The sequence below is a fragment of the Sorghum bicolor genome, chromosome 3 (genome assembly GCF_000003195.3).
Source record: "Sorghum bicolor cultivar BTx623 chromosome 3, Sorghum_bicolor_NCBIv3, whole genome shotgun sequence".
In the NCBI taxonomy this organism is placed as follows: Eukaryota; Viridiplantae; Streptophyta; class Magnoliopsida; order Poales; family Poaceae; genus Sorghum; species Sorghum bicolor.
In genome coordinates, this window is record NC_012872.2 from 7,766,311 (window position 1) to 7,777,435 (window position 11,125).

Genomic DNA, 11,125 nt, shown 5'->3' on the forward strand with positions numbered 1-11,125 from the left:
ATAGGATTTGTGTTAGTTAAATAAGTTCAAATTTAACGAAGTTATATAGGGAATAAAATCAATATTTATATTTTCAAATAAATTTATTGTAAAAATACATTTTGTAGTTCATCTAATTTTACTTTCTTGTATATTATATATATTAGCATTTTTTAATAATTTTAGTCAAACCTTAAATATCTCAAAACGAGAATGACCTTTTTCTTATAAAAAGATTTATATATTTTTTTCTGGAACGAAGGGAATAGAGGCCTGGTTTTATTGACGGGAAATTTTGGCTTTGGTTACTGTAGCATTTTCGTTTGTATTTGATAATTATCATCCAATCATGGACTAACTAGACTTAGAAGATTCGTCTAGTAAATTACAAAAAATTACAAAGTTTTTATTTTTGTTTATATTTAGTTTTCATACATATCTCAAAACAATCGATGTGATGAGATCTTCAATTTTTTTGAAAACTAAACAAGGCCAGATATAGACGTGAAGCCCATATGCAACCTACACCAGGTCCTTACCATCAACAATGAGGCCCATTATCAACAGCCCACGGCCTCTTCCCGAGCTCCTGCTGTCGTGTGCGCCTCCGCCTGCCGCCTGCGCCGCGTCTGGCGTATCTGTCCCTTCCCGCGGCCGCAGGCGTCGTTCCCCGCCGCCTCTTCGCCCGCCGGACGCAAGCCGCCGCGGCCAGCCCGACGCGGACTGAGGAAGCCAAGACGGCGCCAACCGCCGCCAGAGCAACCTGCCCGCCAACTCCTGAAACCGCCGAGGGACCAGGTAAGGATCGACGCTTCAATCCCATTCCCATTGTTTGCGCCAACTCTGCCGTCCACCCTGACACGATTTTCCTCCACTTTGGTCTCTGGATAACGGTGTCAGGCTCCCCACCTATTCATGGCTCGCTGCCTCGTCGCCCGCCACTTCCTCCCGCACCTCCGCCTCCGCGCGCCGCGTCTCCTATCTGCTCCACCGCCGACGCTGGGCATGCTTACGCGAGGTGTCGGGCTGTTGTTTCCTCCGGTTCAGGCGCCTCAAGGTGCGGTCTGTTCGAATTCTATTGCTTCCTCTTCCCCCCCTTCGGTCTCGTCTTTGGCGATGAATGATGTGAGTTTAGTGTGATGGAGCACGAGGGGACGCATGCATCATTGCCACCACCTGCACCTGAAAACTGCATAGTGACGCAGTCTTATGCTACAGTATGTGTAACCCAGTTCACTTCATAACCGTGGAGTGTCTACTTAGTTGAGTCTATTGATTGGAGCCATAGGATGTAGTTACTGTCTACTCAGTGCACGCCGAAGTTTGCTGTGTGCTTTGATTGTGTTTACCTGACTTGGGGAAAGAAGCGATACAACTGAACTCTGACATTATTGCTCTACACTGTATGTTTCCTCTCGGGGAAAAATGACAACTTATTTCTTAAGATTAAGACAAAGGAATATCGGGATTTTCAGATGCAGAGTACGGCAAAACCTCAGCACTTTCTTCTTTTCTGGCAAAGTGGATTTACACCTACTCGGGCATTTCCCTCCCGTCTGTTCTATTCATTACGAAGTATTCGTGGTCATGGGTGATGCATACTTGCATATAGATGGTATCACAACTATAGATGGCACTGTATGTATGTGCGTCATGTGCTATAGAATTCAGGAGCTGATTTGTTTATTGCCATTGATTGGGCCATTATATATGCTCCAGAGAGTCAGTATTTTGTTTGAAATCTTCTGTTGCTTCATTTGAAGGATGGTAACTTGCCAAACACCCCCTCTTATTCCAAATGTAGGTTTAGGTTGTTTAGGACAGTGACACAGTCTCATACAAATGTGACACTTTGACTTGTAAAATTTATTAAAATATACCATTTCTGTTATCGAACATGCTGCAGAGCTGCGTATCTTTGTATTAAGAAGGATAAAACCGTACCATTTCAAATAGTGAAAATTTTACATTATAAAAATATTTCAATGATGAATATGATAACATCAACCATGTGTTGTGAATCTATGTAACTTGTTATCAGCGGTCCATGTTTAAAATGTTTGACTGGATAGAATCCTGAAACAACCTACATCTGGAAGTGGAGGTAATAGTAGATGATTTAATATTATACAAGGTGCATTGGTTGATGTTAAGGTGGTTGTGGAGGCAAACTAATAATTTGATCAGTCTAGAATGGTGTAGTTATTTTGTCAAAATGGATAAATGAACCTTTAGGGAGTACAATTTATACTGAATGGAATTTCTTATCCAGGAACCCGATACTTTGCTGACGATCACTCACACTACGATCTGTTTGGTAAAAGAAGGCCTGGGGATGAAGAGTTCAGAAAAGCTTGGCAGGAGGATGTAGATGAAGAGGACTGTCTGTGGACAGGTAGTGAAGACGACGACGACGAAGAGAGTGATACAAAACTGGAGAGGGAAATTAAGAAAGTGAAGAGGCAAGCCAAGGAAAATTCAAATCTTATTGATGCTGATGACAGTGACGAGTTAAGAAGTATATGCCCTGAGAGTGATGAAGATGATATGACTCTCTGGAGTGGCAGTGAAGATGACGATGATGATGATATTCCCTCCGAAGCACATCCTAGTGAACGCAGTGATTCATATATTGATAAGGTGTTTGAATTTGATGAGTCACCAAAGTACCGCACAATCTCAGAGCTGTTGAAAGCAGAGAATGAACCACCTGAGCTATCTCCGGGAAAGCAAGCAAGAAAACTTGCCGTAGAAAATGCTCTTAAGAAACTGAAGAAAGGCCCTGATGGACGCTACATTAATGTATTTGATGTTGTTACTGATATAGATATCCTGATTGGTGCATTTGAGAACATTGTTTCAGGACCAGAATATGCAGAGCTGCGGGAGGGTGGACCAAAAAAGCTCAATATACAGTTCTTTAAGGATATACAAGCACGCATGAGGGACCCAAATTTCAAGTTTTCTCCAGAGTTGAAGTTAAAGCCAAAGAGTAAATTAGTGTCTAGGAAAAAGTGGCAGAAAGCCAAAGCTAGGAAGAGGAAAAATGACAGACGTTGAGGTGATCATACCTCGTTATGTATCCATCTCTTATTCCCTCACATCAGAATGCTTTCTTCAGATGCTTCTAGTTTCACAATGGATATGCTTTGTGTGATGACACAAGCACTTCAAGAAAAACATAAATGTTCATATCATTCACATGTGATGTCAATTGAGAGTTCTGAATTGGGCCTTGTTTAGTTCCAAAAAAATTTGCAAAATGGACACTGTAGCACTTTCATTTGTATTTGACAAATATTGTCCAATCATGGACTAACTAGGCTCAAAAGATTCGTCTCACAAATTACAGGTAAACTGTGCAGATAGTTATTTTTTTAATCTATATTTAATGCTCCATGCATGTGCCGCAAGATTAGATGTGACGGGGAATCTGAAAAATTTTGCAAAACTTTTTGGGAACTTAGTATATCTGAGTCCAGCAAGAAGCAGGGAGTATGATTTTCTCCGTTCACACTGGATTAGTTTGTGTACAACTCAAGTCAGACTTGAAGTTTCTCTGTTGTCTTCACTCTTCAGTATATGCATGTCTTGATATCTCAACTGTTTCTATAATTAAAGTCTGCAAGGAAATGATATGCTCAAACTGTTGATTTTGCATAGTTTCTCAGTATCTCTTGTATCTGAGGTCAATAGCTAACGTCCTTTCACTCCTTTGTAATCCTTACAAGTTATATGAGTTGGACCAACTACAGTATTACAATTACAATACCAGATTTACCACTAACCTTTGTAGTCACACTTGTTGACTTGGTGTTGATTGACTAAGCACTATGGAGGTCAGGCCTTAAGTTGCATATTTATATAACTAATATATCAGTAGAAGCTTTATACAGCTGTCATGACAAACTAAACAGTTTATTTCCCCTGATAGTAGTTCCATAGGACATAAATTTGTTTCTTTGTATTGTTTGAGTGCACATGTGCAAATGACAGATCTACACTACTATCTTGTTGTTTACTTAGTATGCAATTATCTGTTTCTGCAAACTGTTGTGCTTGTTTGGTCTTTCATAACCTTTAACACTAAGATTACACCAAAATCATTTGAAATCATCTCTTGCTTGCTGGTACAATATAAACTAGTCCTGGCCGGTGTGAGCTACTGGCTGGACTTCAGTGACTTAGTTTGGACTTGTTTTGAAATGGTTGGTTACCAATACCACTGGGTTTTTCTTTTTTTCCCCTTGTAATACGCCTTATGCACTTTGAAGATTATACAGTAAGGACATGTTTGGATTGCGCCCTCCCAGGCAGCATGAGCACCAGGCAGCCTTCTCAGCCTCAGGCGTCCAAAATCAGATGCCTGGGAGCTAGTGCAGTGCTAGGCAAAGCTTCCTGGTACACAATTAAACAGCCCCTAACTGTCGGTCCTAATGGCTAAATAACATTTTTTGGATGGTTGGTCACTTATTTGTAGTTCATATAGTAGATTGTTGCTAATGCAATCTGTCATGTGAAGATTGACGCTGTCATTCCACTACCTGCTGTGATAAATTGAAGGTTCAGCCTGCATATTGAAAAGTTTAATTTGTTGAGCAATCCATGGTTACTCAACCCTGCTTATCATGCTGGCTGGATCTGATTGTTGTGCCAACTGGCAACTGAGCCAATAAAGCCATCGGACTTTTGGTGTGATGTGGTGTCCTTTATTTTTGTTACCATTGTTACCACTGTATGGTGGATTTCTTATATGATGAGAACTTGCCTTATTAATGTGAAGGTTTGAAAAATCAATTGTTCACAGTATATTTGATCTAGAGCACTATGGGATTCAAAACTGTCATGCAAGTAATTTACTTGTTTGTGGTCACTTCTCCTTTTCAGGAAGAGCAAAGGCAAGGAAGCTTCTTATGGGATCATGCAGGTGGGCATGCTCGTGCTTTAGTTCATCTTTACTTTATTCACGCATCTCACCTCAATTATAGCTACTCTGCAATATTGAATTGCTTCCAAACAGAATTGTAAGATTCGTTGTCTTAGTTTGTTCTCTGGAGGCATGAGGGGCAGATCAATATTAAAGTTCTTGAACCTGTTGCTACTGTTGAAATGCTATTACAAAGTCTGAAAAGCATCCACTGCTGAAGTTTCCTTTGTGAATATTGTAGTTGGCTGTCTCCACAACCTAATGATCTATTGTAGGCTTTTGGACTTCTTCCATTGGGGAACTTAAAGTTTCATCCTCCACTTTTTACTCACATAAAGTTAAACCAAAGTCGGTGAACATATAGCGTACAACAAGGATTCATCTATGGTTTTATTAACTGACAAAAAGGCTGGTTACTTTGAACCATGAATATATGTTTATTAGGTTGGAACTTTGGATGAGGAGTGATTTCTTCACGATGGGTTTTTTTTTACAAGATTCACGATGGGTTATGCTTGATCAAATGAATAAGGTAAGTATGCTGAAACTGCAAGTTAAGCATTCTTTTATGTTTCGTTCTTAGTTTTAATTGAGCTTCTTTAGAATTCCGTTTCATCAAAATATAATAATATTTTGAGTTGTGATAATGACTAACCGGAACTAAGTCCGCATCAAGATCATTATATTTTTAAAATTTTCAGAAATGACAGGACTTCAGTGATAACTTTTACAGTTAAGGTCCCCATACTGCTTAAACTCCCCACATTTCGAAGTACCACTAATATACAAAGCATCACCCAAATACCAAAGCTCTGAATCAAAAGACTGGCATGTCTGTTGAGGTGAATGTCGCATTCCAGAGAGAATCTCATCACCTCCCCCAATGGTTCTCTGCCCGCTTGTTCATCTCCCAGGGGCCAAGTTTTCTTGGTAGTTGCAAGTAGCATTTCACTGTGCTTCACAACTGCAGGTCAAAAAGCGTGGTGCCCCTGCTCAGACCTTGCCGTCACAGAGCCTCCTCTTTGTTGGAGAGGTTTGTTTTTGCCCTTTTATATGCTTCCCCCCCTCATTATAATCCCTTGTGCTAAAAGCAAGCATCAATTTTATTCTAGTGACATGCCAAAGCTGCCTGATAAAGTCTAAAGATGATCGTTTGTGTTTATAGTTTACTGTGCATGTCTTTCCATGCCCTCAGCTGGGTTCCAGCTTTTGCCCACTGTTCCCTGTGTTCTGGTCCCTCAGTCCTCACTGCCTGGCTTTGCTGAGACGTCCGCTGTACGTGGGTCTCACATGGCTGTTGGAGTACTCCCCTCATATGCTCATACACACAATATGCATGTGTGCTAGGGGGGCGAGATGTTGACTGAAATGGAGAAAGCCTCATTTCAACCACACTAGCATCATGTACTGGCTCTGCTTTAGTGTCTCTCAGCCTTTTCTGTTAGGGAAAAACCTCTTTTCCACAAAGCTTGTGTGTTGGGTATCAATACGGCAAGGGACTCGTAATCCTAGCTACATCCCTGACGGAAAGAAAACTGGGTGTTGATCCAGATTTGGCTTGTTTGGTGGCCACAAAGCGGCTTTGTCCTCTACCTTCAGCCATTCAGGAATCAGGACCATTAGTCTGGTGGAAAATTGGTCTGCTAGTTTATGCATACTTGTTCAGCACAAGCGCTTGTTACCGTGCATATTTACTCTTCACTGAAATAAGCTGCACACTTGCATCTCTACTCTTGTTTCATCCCTGCATTTCAACTCCAATTCATGGTTTTATCAATTTTATTTTAGAAAAAACTCCAATCCTGCAGGTTACTCGGCACGGTACAGCTGCTGCTGCACTATCCATCCGGATCTTGCATTGAGTTGACCATCATCACTGCTGCAGGCGTGCGTGCCGCACGCTCCCTGCAAGTGTATGAAATATTATACGCACATCAACCATTCCACCCATCCAAGGAGGAATAAACAAGCCATTTGTCTGCTAATTTCCCTTCCCGAGAATCTACACGATTCTTTATGCAGGTGAAGTGGGGGAACTGCTGTGTACTACAAAAGTATTGCCTTTGTAGTTCGTACAGATAACTAACTACTTTTTTTTTTCTGATAAGGCATAATTAACTACTTGAAAACTGGATGAACTGTGCTAAAAAAGTTCATGGAATTCTTAAGAATATACAGGGATGACAAGTGAGCTTGTTGTGACCTTTTGTGCCATCGCGCCTCAGTCACAAAGATTCCATTTTAGTACAACACTGGAAAGTCGAACTTTCTAAAACCTTCAGAATAACAAATCTTAGTACTGGTATTTTTATGTTTGTTTATTTTGCAACAGTTATCAATTGTCTATATGATGAGGGGGTGCGTTATGGTATCTTATGTACTATAGTCTGGCAAAAGTGGTAAGAAAGACTGACGAGAAATCAGAATTTATTTTTGTTAGGGACCAATGCGTTCATGAAGGGAGCCACAACCATTATGATGGGCATTCATTTTCAACCACCTTTACCAGCATACACTTTCATCATGGAATTTGATCATGGCTGGAATCTTTGGTTTCAGCAGGCTCATAACTTGGTTTCAAGGAAAATGCTCCCATGGAATTCTCTTTATCTCCAGGTTTACAGGTTTGCAAGCTTCCTCCTCTTTGGTGATTGAAACTGTTCCAATATGTAATTCTCCTAGTAATATTTCAACCTTAAACACTACCCTGAGAATTTGTGCTGCCTAAACTAAGGTGGTGCCAGGACTTCAAAGCTCTGGAGTCCTTTGTGCTTAATTAACTAATGTTTAATTTCTATTCACATGGCACGCTTTTACCAAGTCCAGTCCAATGCCGACAAATTTTGCCAGGAATGCGTCACCCCCAATGTTGACTGCTAACAGTTGTTCACCCCCTCCACTGTTAGTCTAGGTCGTGGGCAGCACTAATAACATGGCACAGCATACAAGTCCAAAGCCACAAACACCCAGATATACAATATACAAATTATAACAAGCCAGTCAGGGCAAAGCACTAGGCAGTAAAAGCCTAAAAGGTATTACATTACACTGTTTGATAACCCTCTCAAGTTGCCCCTACTTTCAACAACACATCTAAGTCAACACCATGATTCACTCTTGATACAGGCGAAACCATAAGAGCAGTAAAATAATTAAAGGAAACAAAAAAGAAACAAAAAAAAGGGTAGCAGGACTGCATCACCATTACCATGGTCCATCACCAACCTCTAGATTATAGGATTGTAGCTGCATCCCTACATGACAACACAGCCCTTGGTGTTCTCATCACTGAACATGGTCTCCACATCCCCATTGCTGGCTGGGTAACCAGCACTGCCAGGATGGGGATGGTAGTAGTAATTGTAAGGGTTGTAGTAGCCAGTGTAAGGGCTGATCTGGGGAGAGGAGTGGTACATCATCTGCGGCTGCTGCTGGGGCTGATGCATCATCATCATGTTGCTATTCAGACCCCTCAAATTGTTCATCATCGCGGCCGTCGTTGCAGGATGATGATGGTACCCCTGCATGCTCGCCATGAGGTTGTTGCTCTGCTGCTGCTGGAGATGCTGTTGCTGAAGACCTCCATAGCCGGCAGCAGCATAGGACGGGTGGTTGAAGCCTGTGTAGCCTTGGAAGCCAGGAGCAGCAGCACCCGCTCCCAGGCCATGGCTCAGGCCCAACATGCCACTCATGGCACCAGCGTTCCTCTGGGCACCATTAGCCGCGGCCATCTTGGCGTTCGCCGCGGCCGCCATGTTGATCGCATTAGCATTCTTCTGGTTCTGGACTCCTCCGCCTCCCATCTTGGCATTTGCAGCTGCCATGTTGATCACATTTACATTCTTCTGGTTCTGGTGGTGGGTGTTCTGGTGATGATTGGCTCCGCCGCCATTACCTTTCTTGCCATTGCCATTGTTGTGGTTATTGTTGACAGCAGCATTGTTCCCGTTCTTGTTCTGGTTCTGGTGGTGGTTGTTGCTGTGGAACCCGAGCTGGCTCATCTTGTCCCCAAGGAAGCGGAGCTCCTCCTCATAGTCGTCGTCGAACTCATCATCCTCGTCATCATACAGATCATCATCCTCCGAGCTGAGCTCAGGGAGCTGGTTCTTGTTGCTGTGCTGGTTCTTGAATGCCTTGAGGCCCTGCATGAGGCTCCCAACCCCTCCTTGCTTCCCCTGCTCTTTCTGGCCGCCATTGTTGTTGTTCTTGTTGTGCGCATCCTTGCCCGGATTAGCACCTTGCTTCTGCTGTTGTTGTTGCTGCTGCTGCTGATTGTGCTGCTGGTGCTGCTGGTGCTGCTGGTGCTTCTGCTGGCCATTGTTGCCCTTGTGGCCCTGGTTGCCGCCACCACCGCCCTTCTGCTGTGACCACAGCTCCGCATGCTTGCCTCCCCTGGTGAGCTTCCTGATCAAGGTCTCCGAGTCCACATCGCCTGTCACCGACACCTTGTGGTTGTCCACATCAATGGCCACCGAGTACACGCCTGCCATGAGATGAGATGCAGCCAGCAGAGAGAGAGAGAGGGGTCACAGGCCGCTCGTGAGCAACGGTAACTAGTAATTACCACGGAGGACTGGCACCACCGATTTGGCGATTGCATGCATGTCACAAGATGTGGGCTTGTGCAGTGAGTGGGGTTGCGATCCAGAGTGCAGTACTTTCCTGCCCCATCCATTTGAATGAACGGGCAGGAAATTTCACCTCAACCTGAGGTGAAAAGTCTGAGCCGCCCTATTTACCATAGCTCACAGTCACAGCTCAGTAAAATGAAGTGCACACCAACTCTAAGCTGGAATCAAATCAAGTCTTACCAGTTTTTGTTTCCTTTTTTTAAGGTAGAAGAATGATATTAACAATCAATTTGGTCTGAACATCAAGTGCCCGTTACATGAAAAGCCGGGATCTCTTGTCGTGTTAACGCACTTAGCAAGACACCGGGGGTGGTTGCAAGTCGACAAAGCTCTTCAGTTTTTACGGCCGGGCAGAAAAAGAAAAGATAGATATTGGTAGTAAAGTGGGTGTGAAGAAAAAAAAAAGGGAGAACTGAAAACAAAGCACTAACCACGTTATCGAGTAAGCGCTCTTCTGTAGGAGGCCCAAGGAATTGGGGGCGGTAGAACAATAAAGCTGTGTAGGAGGGGGGGAGAAGGAGAAGAAGTACCTTCGATCTTCTGAAGAAGCTTCTTGACCTTGTGCCTGCACCCGTCACAGTGTATGTTCACCTTGAGCACATGGTTCTGCAAGGAACAAGCGAACAACAAGGCCCAAGAACAGGATTGAGTCAGCTCTCACTCACTCAAGAAGCCACATGACTTGTAGAGAGTCAGAGAGAGAGGGAGAGAGAAGGGAACCTGGATCTTGACCAGCTTGAACTCCTCGTCTTTGGTCATTCTGTCCGGGGAGCACTACTGTGAGCAAGTCGTTGCTTGTTTGTGTTTGTATGAGAGAGAGACTGCTGGCTGCTGGGGGAAGAAGAGAAGAGGCGGGCGGAGGAAGAGTGAGGATGGGGGCAGCTGATGGTGGGGAGTGGAGGAGTGATAGGAGTGTCCGTTCTTGTTCTTGTTGTGCTTGTGTTGTGGTTGTGCCGTTGCAGGTGAAGCCACTACTCCTCGCTTCCCCCCGCTCGCATTTAAGAATGGCTCGGTTGGCAACGCTCCTCCTCTCTCGGCCGGGCCTCACCTGCTCTGCTCGGCTACTCACTCGCCTCACCTGGGCCCTGCTGGAGTGCGCGGCTCAGAACTCCCTCTCCTGCTATATACTATCTCATCTCAATCTCAGTGACCTGACCGAGACCGACCCTCTCGCACACCCACATGGGCGGGGCTTGGGGCTTGGGCCTTCGTCTCCCTGGCCCTCCCTACCTCCTTCCTGCCTGCCCACGCCCCCAACGTTGTGGGGAAAAATATATTGCGACGCCTTCTGTATACAGCCACACCCACACCCATCATGTCTGTCTGTCTCTCTCCTCTCGCGTTAGAATAGTGTGGTAAAACTTCGCTTTTTGTAGTCTCTCCAGAACATTGTCTCAAGAGTCAAGAGAATGAGAGAAGCAAAGCGCCAAGGCCTGTGCGCGCGTGCGCGTGCCATTTTGCAGTCTAAGAGAGGTTATAATAATGAGTTTATAGTCAAGCTAATGCTAATGTAAAAGAAAGAAGAGAGAAGAGAGATGATAGCTTGGCTCTCATGTAAGCATTAAGCTGGACATGGATGCATAAGTAG

At 43.9% G+C, this 11,125-nt stretch overlaps 2 protein-coding genes and 1 long non-coding RNA gene across 3 annotated transcripts; 2 read left to right on the forward strand and 1 right to left on the reverse strand.

Annotated features, from left to right (window-relative positions):
• Positions 595-3,216, forward strand: LOC8070406 (nucleolin). The gene is made up of 3 exons (XM_002455220.2): positions 595-777; positions 880-1,036; positions 2,252-3,216. Exons 2-3 carry the CDS (start codon positions 895-897, stop codon positions 3,037-3,039), a joined length of 930 nt encoding a protein of 309 aa, XP_002455265.1. The 5' UTR covers positions 595-777; positions 880-894; the 3' UTR covers positions 3,040-3,216.
• On the forward strand, positions 3,326-8,088 carry LOC110434004. Its single transcript, XR_002451449.1, has 3 exons — positions 3,326-5,939; positions 6,715-6,928; positions 7,347-8,088. It is a non-coding gene; the product is annotated as an uncharacterized LOC110434004 (long non-coding RNA).
• Positions 7,893-10,697, reverse strand: LOC8079025 (heavy metal-associated isoprenylated plant protein 37). Its single transcript, XM_002457405.2, has 3 exons — positions 10,258-10,697; positions 10,068-10,143; positions 7,893-9,389 (listed from the first exon to the last, which is right to left on the reverse strand). Exons 1-3 carry the CDS (start codon positions 10,294-10,296, stop codon positions 8,161-8,163), a joined length of 1,344 nt encoding a protein of 447 aa, XP_002457450.1. The 5' UTR covers positions 10,297-10,697; the 3' UTR covers positions 7,893-8,160.